This window comes from Leptinotarsa decemlineata, unplaced genomic scaffold, assembly GCF_025532065.1.
Source record: "Leptinotarsa decemlineata unplaced genomic scaffold, Ldec_3_MD MMD2_tig00026361_RagTag_RagTag, whole genome shotgun sequence".
Lineage (NCBI taxonomy): Eukaryota > Metazoa > Arthropoda > Insecta > Coleoptera > Chrysomelidae > Leptinotarsa > Leptinotarsa decemlineata.
Window position 1 is genome coordinate 3997306 of NW_027412704.1, and position 16890 is coordinate 4014195.

The following is a 16890-nucleotide window of genomic DNA, read 5'->3' on the forward strand; positions in this document are numbered from 1 at the left end:
ATTTCAGGATTCCGTGGTAGCCCAGTTCATTAACTCTATCAAAAGCACCTCGTTCACAATTATTTTTCCTTCCTTCATAACAATTATTTTGAAACATTGAATTCCATCTGAGAATGTAATATTTTTTCTCCATCACCCAAGTTTCTCTTCAAGATTTGTTTGCTTTCTTGGTTACGTCAACTAGTACCTCTGCAGAATATTGGGATCGAGGTAATTTAAGTTCAGTTTGTCAGGACAGTCCTTAACAGCACTGTTCTTTCCTACATAACACAATTCTCCAAGTGTACCTGTGGTTTTTTTTAACTTTAAGAGAAAATTTCAGATATTTTCCAATAGCCGTGATCATCTAATCTCAGTCCGTCAGTAGCACTTGCTCTTGATGTATTTTTCTATTTCGTTACATTTTAACAATAATATGAACTATCAAATTTCACCAAAAACCAAATGTTCTGTTCATTTTCAATTGGGGTTATAATTTTTTTCCAATGCTCCCAATGGTCTTTTGTCATACAAACGTTCGTATGCATATTAATCAACTTCTCACCTGTTCCTAATGGTACAATGGCACACGCTGGAGAAGAGCACTGCGAATCCTGTCCGACATTGTCGAGGCATTGCAACACCCACCCGATTGTACCATCTCCACCGCAAACAAGTATTTTGTAGTTCTTGATGTTCCTGAATACATATAACCCGGGCAATGGTCCGCCGTTATCCAAATCGAATACCTGGTAAGGGTTCAGTAATTTTCTGAAGCTCGATATTAGTTCTAAACCTTGACATCCTCCAGACTTTACGTTAACGAAAACTAAGAGAGGTTGTACACCTTCGGGTATCATTGAGGGTTCGATGTTGGGCAATAACATAACTGAAAGAAAAACATGTTTTTCAGAGATTGTTTTCAAGCAAAGCAGTGTCGAACAATATCTACGATACTTGGTTTTGAACAAAATTTCAATGGAACATGATATCAAGAAAGAAACTGTCTGAACCTTACTTTGTGTCTTTAATAGCCTGTTGGTTACATATTATGTACAAGGCTTATTTTAAGTCACGTCCTTCACAGCGAAAAATACACTGCAATTTTGTTAAACGCGCAAACTAACCTAATCAATAACCTAACCAAACAAAAATGCACAAATTACTTCAATGGCATATTCATTATTGCGGAAAAATATGCGCGGTATTCAGGGACAGGCCAAAATTTTCAATATGAAGGACTTTTTCAAGGATTCCCATTCTTCAAGCGAAAAATAAAATGCGAACTCATCACTGCGAATATATCTCCGTGAAAAATAATATCGCGCAAAATAATTATTGCAAAAAACTGACCTAGCCATTAACCCGAACGAAGAAAAACGTGAATTATGCTAAATTTCACCTATGCGTAAATTTTGCGCTATAAAGGACTTGTACCATTACAAATAACTACCACCAAGTACAGTGGATCGGCGATGCACTGAAAGTATCTATCGCTGTTAAATTTACAGCAAATAATATTGATCAAGAACTTACCAAGCAAAGGTTGTTTATCTTCGTATTTCGATTCGCGTAGCGTATAAAGTGCCCTCACAGCTTTATCAGAGTCTTCGTAAGTGATTACCATCGATCCGTATTCGTAGTAGATCGGACCGATTTTGGAAAATTTATTTTCTAAAAAAAATTCAAAACCTTGTGTCATCATGTATCTTCCTCTGAGAGAATTTATATTACCTCTTCCTAAAAAATCAGTGAGGATATTTTCGTAATTTCGTTCCGATAGGTTGGGTGGTAGATTTCCGACGAACAGAGCTAGATTTGGTCCATGAGGATCTTGTTTCAATTGAAGGTAGAATCGCATCAACTCCATCTGTCGGATACTGTCCTTACCAAGCTGTTTCATGATCTCCCATGGTCTTTCGTTCCACGACAAAACTCTTTCGGTAACTGAAATGACAGTTACAATGTACTGAGCGGTTGCGACAAGTGGTGTCAGGTGTGGGGTGTGCTACTTCAATATAACTTTCAATTCAAAGTTTCCTTTTTTTTTTGAATAATTCAATTATTTCACACTGACTTACAAACGCCACAAATTTAGATAAATTTCGAGTATTGCGCAATTGTATTTCAGTATACATATATACTCAAATAATTGAAGTTGAATTTATATTATTCGGTTTCATAATATACTTTTGCATTCTTCAAGATGACACATCATCAGATTATAACGTTTCATAATGAATATAATCAGTCTCATACCTCCTCTATCTAGAAGTACTTCACTACACCGATAGTCTTCAGCGTTGTAACTCTCCAATCCGAAACGTTTAAGTGCTTCACGTATGAGGTCGCCTACAGATGTATTGGAATCCACAGGCACGGTGCAGAGTGCCTGAGATACCTGGAGTTTTCCGGGATAAACACGTACTTCTCCCGAATCATTATCTCTGTCTCTGAAAAAATAAACATATTAATAATTGGTATATGTATGAACCTACATTGAGGTTGAACATAAAAATGATACTAAGACAACTCACTTGAATCGAAGAAAAACTGATGCTCGTTTTCCTTCAATTCGGTTCAGACTGAGCACAGGAGTAGGATCTTGCAAAACGGCTTCATCCTGCGAATAGAGATCCGTGAGGTGGAATGAATTCGGGTCTTTCGTGATGTGGAACGCCCTCAAAGCTTGGGTTAAGACTTGCTTCAAGGACGCTTGCCTCGACACGACGACGATCCGGAAGATTTTTCTTCGTAGCGAGTTGTTACCATCGTAAACCTTGATAACTTCTGAAAACAAAACAATAGGTGTATAGCTAATGAATCTCTTTATAAAGATATAGAGTCACTCATCTATCTCATCACCTCATCTGCACGGTTTTGGATAACACCACAAGGCAAAGTACTCGTTTCTTTCATAACATTATGACTTTATGTCACCGGAAGAGACAAATGAAATTCACATAGCTGGAATGAACTAACTCTATGAGGGTGTTTACTTATTGTCATCGTGACAAGAGCAGATTTGCCTGCAGGTAGCGGGGGGAATCAAGAACGCTGGCATCTGAATGAATATTGATGTGGGGGCCCTGGAATACACTTACCTTCATCTCTTTCTTCCTGATTTTTGTTCTGCTTGTCTTGCCGGCTATCCCTGCCCGGTGGATGTGACTGGGCATATTCCTCCGACTCTCTGTAGCGACCAGTGTCACCGCTGCTGAATTCTTCCGAGATACTCCGTGCTGCAAACAAAATAGAATATTATTGGATTACGATTGGTTTATGTCGCGAATATTGTGGAAATAATGGTTCGTTATGCGACTGTTTTGAAAGATAAAGCTGGATTTAGTTCCACTCTTCCACTTCAATACTTCACAATCTTTATCGGCTGTCTTATTCGCATCTTAATGTTTGGTTTGTCAGTGTTACGATAAACATGCCATTATTCTAAAAAGATGTTGAGTTGAGAATTCATGATATTCAATAAATTGTTCACATATGTACACGATTCTACCAAAATAATGCTATTACTACTATTCAGATAAACTGATATAAATTGCCATGATCTTTGCTGATCCAGAGGGAGATTTGTTGGATTTTATTTCTACTACTTCCATTCAACTTTGATAATCAATACAACCCTATTATTATAAATTACCCACTGTATATGGCACAGCATATGTCAACTTAGTTTCTCATCCCATCAAATTATATTGGTTCAAATATTGGTACAATTATTAGGGACACATTGTTTCGCCATCATTTACAACTAAAGATTTGAAATTCAATACAGTTACACTTCTACCCTCAAAGGTCATTATCAGGCATGATGCCAAGAAAACCCAATTGCTCTTCCCATCTTTAGCCTTCCTTGACCACCACCATTCGAAAATCCTGACCTACTACTGAGCCTTCCAGCAGTTCTGGTTGATTGTAGAAGACGTTCGACACAGTCCACAAGGGTTCCAAATGGAGTAACAGACGGAGTAATTCGTCTTCTTGGTTCTTTTGTAAACGATTGGGATATTCGTTATTATAAGTTGGATCAAGCCATTTAACTTCTCCACTACGTAGAGGGATTTCCATCTACTTTGCAGAGTGTCCATATCGATGTCTAAATGCTCTTCATCTGGTCTTTAGTGATCTTTAGAGGTAGTCTCTTAAGTTCATAGATTTTTTTGTCGACAAATTCGTTGAAGAGCTTTTTCCAAAGTGTTTGCACCAATCCCCTACAAAAAGGCGACTGTTTATCTAGCAGTATCTCCCTTGTTCGGCTACTACAGAATTGATCCAAACTATTACGCAAGTATAGGAAATCCTGATGAGCTCAATTATTTTTGATAAACTGCACCATACTTGGATTACCGCTAATCAGCAAATCCTCTGATCCTGATGATGTATCTATGCTCCGCTTCTTGTATATTCATATTATCAATTGCGACATAAGTTGGTGGAGGCTACCAGATTCTATAAAGAAATAGATCACTGCCCTGATTGGAGGAAAAAATATCACAAACATCCTTGGTATTCGGGAACATAGAAAAGAATATGAGAACTTGACTCTCTTCCACAGATACATTAGCGGGGAAAGATTCGACTGACTTGATTTTCCCGAAAACGGTTCATGTTGATCAGGATCCTTGTAGAATACATTTTCTGAAAGCTTCTTCAACAACATTCATATTTGAACTAATAAGACATTTTTGCACAAGCCGCACTCTCAAAGCGTATTGAGGATTTTCATGCAGTTCTTGTGCATCCTGATTTGGCGATTCTAAGGACTACGATCGGTCAGTATTATTGAAAAAAGTTGTAACTTTCGCAAATTTTGAGTGGTTAACAAAGCCTCTAAATTTATTACGGGTTCAAATACTACTGGCGGGGGCTTGAGGGTGGTTTAGAAAGAGGCAAGGGGAGTTCTTGGCAACATGTTTAGTATTTATTTATGCCTGTACAAAAATTTCAAACTCAAAAGAGTAATTTCTTTCGCGAATTGATTAAAACAAACAGCAAAGCAAAACAAACATGGCAAAAAAATAATTAAAACTGCAAACCAAAATATACCTCGAAAGTATGGAGGCGACAATTGGGGCTGGCATTTGCTTTGGCAAGAATTCGGCAAAACAACAGAAAGTCGCTTGAGAACACTTGATAAAGAAGCACTCCGTCTAACATTTTCCCCACTGATGACTGCAAAATCATTCCCTTTATATCTTAAAATAAAAAATTAAAAAAACAAAGTTATAAGCAATAAAAATTCAAAAATAATATATTGACAAAACACAGACGGTACATTGATTCATACAAAATAAAATATTGTAACGAGCTATCGTCACTAAGAGTTATGATAAAATAACTGGTGAGGTTATTTGATTTTGATAACGTATTTAATAACGCGAATTACGGCTGAACACTATACTTCATCACTACCGCTTGTCCAAACTAATCTGCGTTCTATTCTAATTAAAATTATCTCATTCCTCATTTCAGACTTTTCGAACGAGTTTGACGCTAGCGTAGCGCGCCTGTCAGTGTGACATCTGCACGGTACGTTGTCGGACGACTTGTTTGCAATAGGCGTAACATCGCCACTTCTTCAAATTACTCCACCCCGAGTAACTTAACTATTTGACGGTCATTACCATTATAGGAAGCTAGCCTTTTGATGTGAACTAGGAGTGGTTTCGCCTTGAGGTTAACTGGCTACGATAAAACAAGTTGTTTATTTGTTTGGTCACGAAGTACGGACTTTTCTATCTCCTCTGGGTTTGGTATAACCACACAACGTATCTTTTTCAGTTTATCGTCACTGATAATCTGTGGGTATTTTCTCAAGATTTCGCGAATTCTTCATTCGTTCTATGGTTTTCCCAACGAACTCACTGTATGTCCTTTTTTCGAGGTGCAATTGATCCAGTAATACCTTTGTCCAACTCATGCCAGTAGTGGTGATGCCGAAGTGTTCGATTCTACTCCTATGGAGCCAGCACATCACCTGTACTCTTGGTACTACCAGCTGGTGCTACTTACTTCTACTTGCGATGCAATGAACTATCGCGGAGAAATTGGAAATCCCACTGAGTTCAGGAAGCCTTGGGAATCGCACCGTACTTGGTCTAACTTCTTTGTTGGACCAGCTTCAGACCATTATTTTTCATCTTGCTTCTGAGTTGCCAGCTCTGCGAAATCTTTTTTGTTTATAGGATCCGTTTCAACCTCCTTTCGAAGGCAGTACGTATACTTTTCTTGCTCCCATCTGGCACTTCGTCTTTTTTGTCGTCGTCAACGCCTGAGAGATCTGTGCCTTCTTGCTGGTGTTAGCGATCTGTGTCTGTAGGAAGTTGAATATTTTTTGTTTCTTTTCGAATGGATGTCGTTTCTGCTGTTTCGTTTTGATCTACCTCTTCATTTTGTGGGATAACATAAGTCATTGGGCATTTAAAATAGTCCATCTGAGTGCCTTAGCTTCACACAGCTATAGTAACGCTTTTTACTGAAGAATTCCGTGTTCCCATAAAACTCACTTCAAGATAATGTTTGAAGAAACTTTTGTCTGGGCTAAACCAGTCCATAGGTGATCACTCTATTGATTTCAGCGATGCCCTGCTGCTGGATGAACGAGAAGAATTTCCTGTATGAGGAAGCTTGCACGAATGCCTGTTAGATATAATTCAATTTTGGTACTAACCCGGGAGGTAGTTCTTTTCTGTCATAAATTCAAAAGGTGGAACATGGAATTCAACATAAGCTCAATATATTTACAAAATATTGGCCTAATACAAAAGGGTAGATGTAAAATGTCAAAAAAACAAAAAGAGGCATATGCAAACGAGTCCTGATTCAGAACTTGTTTTGGACATGACACGTGTCCATTTCAACCCTTCTGATATCATTTTGAAGAAACATCAACACTGCTATTGGTAGTAAACCACCTTACTATCTATACATCATCTGTACAAAAGCAACACTTACTACACGAATACTCACGAGACAGCGTGTCCTTCCGTCTGACTTGCACTCCGATGATGGCTTCCATGGGTACCTCGGTTCTTGGTATGCTGACGGCATGCGGTGGCAAGTAGATGGGTTCCAGAATCCCAAATGTGCACTCGCTGTTGATGTTCACGTGACATGTCGCGTGACTCTGGAAAAGGGGAGTTTGCATCATTCCAAAATCTGGCGTCATTGTAAGTCTTAGTTCAAAAAAGTCAGTTAAAGCTTCAGAGGAAACATTAGTTTCATCATTATTATATAGAATCATGTAGAATTATATCCCAGAAACTACAGATAGAACAGAATAACAGTCTTTGGCTCAACAAATGCTGCGCAAAAAGCCAGAAGGCAATGTGTTAAAACGATGTCAAGCTTTCTCATTCTTCCACGTTATCGCAGTTCTCCAAATGAAATAGAACAGTAGAGTTCGAGGTACACTGAGTTGAACCTCAAAACGATGAGAAGCCACAATCCCTTGTGTATTTCTGGTATGTACCGCTCTTAGTGGAATCAAATGTACCAAGTCATCTCCTGTGGAAGTATCTAAAGATGAGAGACAAATCTCCAATCTTTATTCAATGTCTCAAATTATCAAGGTTGCAAGCGATGTTCGTGTCTCCAATCAGACGGATGACTCTCTTCTGGATGGAATTCAGCAGCCTTAGGGTTTGCTTAGGGGCGGTGCTACATTTATGAGAGTAATACTTCAAAACGGGGTCTGATCTGAGCTTTATAATGCATCAAAAGTTGCTGAGGTGTGTACAGTTTTCTGGTTCGGAACAGTGGTCCAAGATTTTGAGAAGCAGCCTTTGCAAATCCAGCTACATGATTGTGCTAAGACATATTGGTGTCGATTTTAACCCCCAATAAACCTATGAAAGCAGAAAGCGAAATTGTCTGTCCTCACATTATTATATCCGGTTCGGAGACATTTATCTTTTTGGAGATGCCAGGGTTTTCGTAGCATTGAATTGATCCCAATTACTTTCACCACAATTCGAAATCACTTCTAGATCCTCATTAAGATATGCAACCTCCTGCTGTCGGTGAAGATGTGCATCCGCAGCCGGTGCATGGATTCCAAACGGAATGACGAAATAAGTGTGCTGTCGTCAGCAAAGCAATATATTGGATTCTTGTTTTTTTCCAATAAGTCGTTGATATACAATCAAGAGAGGGTTGGAGACAATATGGATCCCTGGGGAACACCAGCGTCGAGAGATGTCCATCGACGGCCACTTCCAGGGAACGTTTGATCTGACAAGCCATCGAAGTTTGGCCAGCAAACCCCCAAGCAACACACGGTCAAAAGCTTCAGAAATATCAAGTGCTCTTGACTCTCCATGTTTCTCAATTGCTTTATTCCAAATATGGGTGACATACGATAGAAGGTTGCCTGTTGATCTTTCGTTCCAAAAGCCATATTATTGGCCGCTCAAGATGTTAAAGCCTTCCAAATATTTAAGGATATCACTCTTTGGTGAAAAACTGTCGCATCTGAAAAGTTAAAAAAACTTTAAGGCTTCTTGAATCGATGAAAAGTGAAGTATTTTCTCCTATTGGCAACGACTCTGACTACTTCAAAGATGCCCAGGAGAGTTGTAGGTCTTTTTTTTCAGTTATTTGCTTTTGGAAAATTTCTCCTATGAGGAGTATTAGTCAATATCAATGATTCTCCATTTTGATGACAAGAATAAAGTGATCTGAAGCTTCCATCCGTAAAGTGTTTTAAACATTTGCTTATTTACTTGAGATTATAACATTTTTCTAAAGAATACACTTCTCCTTATCCAAGATAAATATTTTAATTGTTTTTTTTTCCTTTTTTTTATGACTACTCCATCTTGGAGATGGAGTAGTAGAAAGCCAAAAACTTCTTTCCCAATAAATATTTTGTGGTGAATATATAGTTCTTCAGCCCATTCAAACCATTGTTCAACCCAAACTTATTTGATAAAATATTCGACAGATTGTGTAAATATTTTTTCATGATTCATACAAGTATTGTTACGAATCCAACACTGTTGTTTAGCATTGGTGGTGTCTGCTATCAACTTATGAGTCTGCGCTGGATGCGGTAGTGAATTGTTCTGGAGAGGGTGGAGAACACTGCTAAGAAGGATCTAGAACTTCGCTCCGTCGTTTTACGCAGGCGGGGAGCAATCAGTTTAGTCTGATATTTAAGTAATAGTGAAATCTTACCGTCATTCCACACCATTCGCATCGATATCCAGACAAACATTCCGTGGTCCAGCACGTTTTCTTGCAGAGGGCACATTTGGAGTTACTTGGAAGATTTCCTTCCCGCCAATGGTGTTGGTGGTGGACGTAGACCAGCTGCTTCCCCGGAAGATAAGTAGCGTTCTCCTTGCAATCAGCGACCGCAAAATCCTGGCATTCCAAGTGTACAAAGTACTCGCATACTGAAAAAGTACGCACATCATTAGTTAGCTAAATGGAGGGGTTATTGAGTATAGGGTTTACTAACAGGGACTTCTGAACTTTGACAATTGATATCGGCCATATTGTTGAAGCTATATCTGTTGAATTGAATTAGCTGTCATTAATCCAGTCTGCTAAAGCTTCTGCAAGAATATATAGTAATAATCATCCAGACCACAACTGAGCCATCAATTCTTCAAACAGTTAATGGATAAGTTTCGAACTTCAGGTTCTTTTCACAACAGTCCTGTCAGAAATGACGAAGTTAAAGTTGCAGTTTTAGGACATATACAAATGGATAATCGACAATCGCTAGAGCGTCTGGTGTATCAGCTACTAGTGTTTTTCGGATTTTGAAAGCCTACAAATTAAATCTTTTCAAAATAAGGCTAGTTCAGGAATTGAACGAAGATGTTCCTGATCGCCGACTTCAGTTTTGTGAGGTGTTCAGCAAGAAATCGACCAATAACCCAAACCTATTATGCAATACATGTTTTTCAGACGAAAGTTCTTTCATCTTGAATGGTGAAGTAAATAGACGTAATTGTCGTTACTGGAGCGATGTGAATCCTCATTTGGTGATGGAAACATATTCACAAACTCCACAAAAATTGAATTGTCTGGGCCGGCACTCCTGGTAATTATATTGTTGGGCCATTCTTCATTGAGGGTGCGTTGAATCGGTAAGAGGGGTCCAGTGGAGTGGCCAGCTAGATCATCTGACCTCACACCGATGGACTTCTTTCTATGGGGACAGCTGAAGTCGACAGTGTACTCTACTGAGCGTACAAATCTAGAAGACCTGCGACAGAGAATGGGGAATGTTCCTCCTGACGAAAATCAAGTGGTTTTCATAAAAGAGCTCTAAAACAACGCATTTTAAACTTATCATTTCAACCTTTTTCTTTAAAAAATTATTTGAATACTTAAACAAGAGGAATGAAATAATGCATTCAACATTTAAAGGGATTCGTTTCTATTTCACTATTTGGCAACATCGGTTATAGCTAATAGAGGACAATGAAGCTGTTACCTGTATGAGACAAACAAAGATGACATATTTCAGAGGCGTGCTGTTCTGTTTACTTATGTTCCTAGTTTCGAGACATTCTGTGACATATGACATTTTGTGCACTTAACCTATATTCCTCTATATAAATAAATAACAAAACAACTGTTGTTTATGTGGCTTGTGGAGGTGGTATTGAACTATAATTTATATTTTGCCTTAATTGTTGATTTAAAAAGATAACTTTCCTTTCTTAAAGTAGAATATCTAGGTACGTATAAATTATTTCGACTTGATTTAGGCGCTGTTGCCAATATGTAAATTAGAAACAAATCCCTTTAAAAATTGAAACCCAACGTTTGAAACATCAATTTGAATACTTTTCGAAGTGAATTTGGAAAATTAATGTACGGAACGCTTTCGAGAGTAGACTGTATTATTGTATGGAACTAGGTGGAGATCATTTTGAACAATTAGATTTTGTTTCCACTGATATTATTTGTTGTTGATTTCCTCATTAAAATGAACGACAGCGAATTTTCTGTTTTTTCTTAAATAAAACGTTCAACATTTAATTTCTCGATAACGAATGAACCAATTTCGAAAAAAATTACAGAAGTAATAGAGAAACAAAAGACCTTTCAAATGATGTATCACTCTACCCCCAAGTCATTGAAGAAAATAGGGGGGGGGGTAGTTGCTGACCGCAGAGGGGGTGAACTTTCGGGTACGATTTTCATATCAGAATTAGTCCCCCTAGAAATAAAAATTGACGTGTTCTTTGAAATTTTTGATTACACTTCTGTTTCTGACTTACAGCGGAGGTCAAGTTTTTGTTGAAACGCCCTGTATTAATGGTGGAAGTTATAGCTTGCGTTATTCAAATTTGAATAGATAGTTCAACGAGATTTTTACTTTCATAACGAATAGGTATTTAATGATATTACTGAAAAATTTGACTTACTCTCACAGTGGATCGACTCACTATCATCCAATCTCTTCCTGCAGACGTTGCAAAATTTTCTCTTGTGATGAAGTGACTCGGACCAACAATGAGCTACCGGATTCTGAAATAAAACGTACATCAAAATAATCAACATAACCTATAACATCGTAAAGCGCTGTTTGTGTGGGTTTCGAGTGAATTTGAGACGAACTAATTGAGTGAATTTTAAAAAAATGGTCGTTTTTTTATTTATTCAATCATTTATAGTAAAATAGAAAATAATAGATGAGTTTCAGCTAAGCAGACGTGTGCGTAAGAAGATATTGTATTTATAAAATATGTGAATGAAGAAGTTATTAATCGGACGTAGCACTTGAGAAAGTGGCAAACCATAGACACGTGTTTTGGGCTTTTGGCCTATCATCAGTATGGTGCGGCCAAGTCTAAGGATGGGCAATACTTGGTTACCAGAAGAAAGAAATACAAATGCACGGAGCCACCAGCAGGAGCCAGCCGCACATTTGTGGTTTCAGTTTATAGATCTGGTGTTCACAAGAAAACTATCAAAATCACCACCAGCGGCTGGCTCCTGCTGGTCGCTCCGTGCATTTGTATTTTTTCCTTCTGGTAATCAAGTGTTGCCCATCCTTACACTTGGCTGCACCATACTGTTGATGGGCCAAAAGCCCGAAACATGTCTCTACGGTTTGCCACTTTCTTGAGTGCTACGTCCGATTAACAACTTCCGTATCTATATCAAGACACTCGATAACCTTCGTATTTGTATTATTTCCTGGACCTGGATGTCACGCAGGTAGCTATAGCTGCCTCCGTGGTGATTTTGATAGTTTTCTTGTAAACACCAGATCTATTAACTGAAACCACAAATGTGCGGCTGGCTTCTGCTGGTGGCTCCGTGCATTCGTATTTCTTTCTTCTGGTAACCAAGTGTTGCCCATCCTTACACTCATGATGGGACAAAAGCCCGAAACATGTGTCTATGGTTTGCCACTTTCTTGAGTGCTATGTCCGATTAATAACTTCTTTATCTATATGAAGACACTCGATAACCTTTGTATTTGTAGAATATGTAAAGATAAAAAGATAATATATAGATAAAATGTATAAAGATAAAAGCTAAAAAATGGTAACAATGGAATGTCTAGTAGAAACTGCATGAGGTTTATAGTGTCCATGTGTGTATGGATAATATTAGTCCGTGCTTTGTGTGTTGTTCTGTGTTCATATAACTATGCATTACTTGAAAAAAAGGAAATATTTTCACATTTTTCTGACCATTAGTGTAAACCATTTTCCAGGCGTCGATTTCAAATCAATGGGATACTTTTTTTGACCCATCGTTAGAAATACCTATCTGAAAATTGTCAGGTTGTTACAGTGCAGCATAATTTTCTTCAGAGAATTAGTTCACCAACAAAATAATTACATATCAAGAAGAACATTACTTTTTTTTTCATTGGAGCCAGGTAAAATGATACGAACACGTTTTTCCCATTTTTCGGGAATTTTGCTAAATGCGATTTTCGGCCAATTTTTCTTTACGAATAATAACTAAATAAGTACATTCAATGAAAGTGGAGCCAATTAGAACCTACAATGTAACTCAAGAAGGTTTATTATGACTGACACCAACTGAAACTCGACCAAATTAGGGAAGTTTCTCAAAGAAGCCGATTAGGAAAATAGTCTTTCAGATTCGAAGGGGAGAGTGAAACTCTGAAAAATACCGAAAACCTGTACTTTCTTAGTTATATGTAGGCAATGAGGCTGCTGACTCTCTTGCAAAGGATGGTGCTGCAATCAGCTTCATCGGACCAGAACCTCTCTTTGGCATCGCTTTAGGCTTTGCCAAACAAAGGTTGAACACCTGGATGGCCAGAAGATTTATGGACTTCTGGCAGAATCTTCCAAGATTGGCTCACTCCATATGTGAATGAAGAAGTTATTAATCGGACGTAGCACTTAAGAAAGTGGCAAACCGTAGACACGTGTTTCGGGCTTTTGGCCTATCATCAGTATGGTGCGGCCAAGTCTAAGGATGGGCAACACTTGGTTACCAGAAGAAAGAAATACAAATGCACGGAGCCACCAGCAGGAGCCAGCCACACATTTGTGGTTTCAGTTAATAGATCTTGTGTTTACAACTTCACGAGTTCAATTTGAACCAAAGCACTGCCGAAACAGCCCGAATAATAACTAAGTAAGTACATTCAATGAAAGTGGAGCCAATTAGAACCTACAATGTAACTCAAGAAGGTTTATTATGAGTGACACCAACTGAAACTCGACCAAATTAGGGAAGTTTCTCAAAGAAGCCGATTAGGAAAATAGTCTTTCAGATTCGAAGGGGAGAGTGAAACTCTGAAAAATACCGAAAACCTGTACTTTCTTAGTTATATGTAGGCAATGAGGCTGCTGACTCTCTTGCAAAGGATGGTGCTGCAATCAGCTTCATCGGACCAGAACCTCTCTTTGGCATCGCTTTAGGCTTTGCCAAACAAAGGTTGAACACCTGGATGGCCAGAAGATTTATGGACTTCTGGCGGAATCTTCCAGGATTGGCTCACTCCAAGGGGTTTATCCACCCTTCAAAGCTTGATACCAAACAGTTGTTGGACTACAGCAGGGATGAACTACGATGTCTAACAGGCCTTCTTACAGGCTACTGTCATTTGAATCATCATACGCTGAGAATCGGACTGTCGGAAGACAGTCTGTGTCGCCTCTGGTTGGAAAATGATGAAACAGCAGAGCACGTACTCAGTTCCTGCCCCGCTAAGGACCGAATCAGGTTTTTTGAGTTCGGCAGAGCCGTACTCTTACCATCTGGCCTGAAAGATCCCTCACTATACAAACTAATCGGTTTCGTTAATAAGATGGTTTTATTTGGTCGAATGTGAATAGGTACGAGCCACAAATAACCTTTGCGGGTTGCGGTGGAGGGTCAAATAGACACTTTGGACCTAACCTAATCTAGTTATTAGAAACATTGTTTTTGTCCTTTCGAACTCGAGCGGTTTACAGGTCTACCAACAGGAAGGAAAAACCCATTTCTGTAAAAAGTTCAAGGAAGCTTTGTTGATGTCGGGTTGCTTTGGGAAAGTTATTTCTGGTATTATGAATAGTGGGGTGCAAATTGTTTAGTGATGGAATTGTAAACTTACTGATCGATAAACACCTCAGCTGAGTTGATATAACCTGGAATGAAAAGACCCGGACCTAAGAAAAAAACGCGTTTTTTTTGTTCAAAATTGGCATATTCATCAACTTTAACTCCATCAAGAGCTACACAATCATTCTAGCGCTGCTCTAACCTTTCAAAATCACTTTCGTAGAACGATTTATTTTTTGCCTCAAAATAGGCCTCAGTTTCAGCAAAAAGCTCCTCATTCGAACGATGTTTCTTACCGGTGAGCATTTTTTGAGGTCTGCAAACAGCCAGTAGTCGCCGGGAGCTAAATCTGCCGAATATGGTATATGCCGGAGCAATTCAAAGCCCAATTCATGCAATTTTGCCATCGTATTTATTGATTCATGATACTGTGTTTTGTCTTGATGAAGCAGCGTTTTTTTTCTTCAAATGGGGTCGTATTTCCGCAGTTTCGACCTCCGAACGCTTCAAAAACGCTATAATATAATATTCACTGTTGATGGTATTTACCTTCTCGAGATAGCCGATGCGTTCTGCATCATGGATGTTTCTACGACCACGTTTGAAGTGGGCAAACCAACGTTCAATGGGCTTGTTTCATGCTGTTGAAAATGATAGTGGTTTGCTTATAGACTGATCGAGTTAGGGGTACATTATACTCATGGAGCCTAATTGGTCCCAATACCTCTTTATATTTGCAGAAAAAAGAAAAATGCGAGAAGCAAGTGTTTAAATTGGCCGCGTGTCTGTTGAACAATAAAATAGATCGTGAATAAGTGGCCAGCTTTATTCACGCCGGTATTCAGGCCGGGGTGATTCGGATAACCACGTGAAGGGTGTTATATATGTGGAAAAATACCAAAAGGTCTCCCAAGCAGGAGGCGACTTAAAAAATCAAATTGTTTTTATGTTAAAAAAACGACTGTTTTTTATTATATAAAGTTCGAAAAAAAATGAGTGGCAGCATTGCTTCGTACAAGACCGCTGCGCCCCCCGACGAAGCTCCTGTTAACCAACAAATGGTCAAATGCGTCTGACGATAGGAAGCAACGACCATCCAAAATAGAGAGAGAGATAGAGAGAGAAGTACATTGTCTCATACATTCAAGAGAGATAGCTAAACGGGTGGCAATATGGCTAATATATAACGTTGAATTTCTTACTTTTGGTGGGTGGCATGAATGCTTTTGAGAACCATTTGAAAATAAAGCTCGTTAAATTCTATTTAGAACCATGGTTTTCGAGCACATTTTATTTTATGGAGATTTTTTTCATGAAGTTAAACGTTAACGGGGTCATATACACTTCCATTATTAAAATTTCTGTGATATCAACGTGAAAATGTCTACTGCCGGAGATATTTCAAACATAACGTTTTTATTGCGTTTTGTGTTATTTGGATCCCATGTATGAATAATTCTCCTTTCCAATGCATTTCTTACACTTTCTTCTTAGATTTAGTTGTCAGAAGTGAGTGTGATTTTACTTTGAATCACGAATGAATCAGAAACTGTTTATAAGCTCCGTGAATTTTACAATTTGGCAATGTTGATTATTCGTAATGTTCCAATTGGTCAATCGAACAAGTAGCGGGACTATGCCCGTGACGTCACGAGTCTATAAAATCCGATTTTTAATAATTAATTACGGGAAAACAACGCTATTTAGGGAGCTAAAACAAAGTAGACTATTTTTCAATTTGAAATTACTACCAAATGAACTGTAAACCAAAAATCATCAAACAAGCCCATTGTCGTTTCTAATAGTGCGGATTGCTTGTAACACTTATTGTTTCGCAGAGTGAAATTGAAACACAAAATTGTTTTTGATCCATTGTTTTGAAAATAACAAAAGTAGTATCACTCTTCGCACAATAAGTCACAAACTTAGAAGTAGAATATCATCAAATGTCCATGTCCATGTAGTATTAACTTATCGGAGCAATTGCAAGGCACCAAAGGAGAAGAAAATATCAGCAGAGAATCCTTCATGTCTGGGGAACTGTTTGGTGTTTCATTAAGAATCTGAATTATCGAAATGATTCCAGATCCAGTTGCAAAATGCATTCTGCGTTTCACCGGAGTTATCAGCACTTTCTACGACATAAATCCATCAACGCCATATCTCGATAGCCTTCTTTCTGACGCGGGGGCGTCGAAACTTATGTCATGCGTGCTTTTCCGCAATAAATTACTGGCTTAACACTCGGGTGAAGCTATTTAATCAGAAAAATGGTTGGTTTTGGATTAACGAAATTTATTACCTTGATAAGGCTGGCGGCTACGCTGGAACACGGGGAGACCACAGTCTTCAGGCAGCGATCATGCACCACGAAGTTGCAAACTGGAA

At 38.5% G+C, this 16890-nt stretch overlaps 1 protein-coding gene across 8 annotated transcripts in view; it reads right to left on the minus strand.

The window, feature by feature from the left end:
- Positions 1 to 16890, minus strand: part of LOC111502890 (diacylglycerol kinase theta) — a 62081-nt gene that overhangs the window by 12090 nt on the left and 33101 nt on the right. For 3 of the 8 annotated variants that reach the window (XM_023157060.2, XM_023157064.2, XM_023157063.2), the window contains exons 2-12: positions 16805 to 16884; positions 11388 to 11490; positions 9175 to 9395; positions 6952 to 7123; positions 5044 to 5169; positions 3084 to 3221; positions 2517 to 2769; positions 2239 to 2432; positions 1714 to 1926; positions 1516 to 1653; positions 545 to 868 (exon numbers count right to left, since the gene is read on the minus strand). In XM_023157060.2, the coding sequence (XP_023012828.1) occupies positions 545 to 868; positions 1516 to 1653; positions 1714 to 1926; positions 2239 to 2432; positions 2517 to 2769; positions 3084 to 3221; positions 5044 to 5169; positions 6952 to 7123; positions 9175 to 9395; positions 11388 to 11490; positions 16805 to 16884 (1962 nt within the window). Of the gene's footprint in view, positions 1 to 544; positions 869 to 1515; positions 1654 to 1713; positions 1927 to 2238; positions 2433 to 2516; positions 2770 to 3083; positions 3222 to 5043; positions 5193 to 6951; positions 7124 to 9174; positions 9396 to 11387; positions 11491 to 16804; positions 16885 to 16890 lie in introns of those variants that run through there. The other 5 variants (XM_023157066.2, XM_074184986.1, XM_023157062.2 and 2 more) reach the window with 4 other exon arrangements.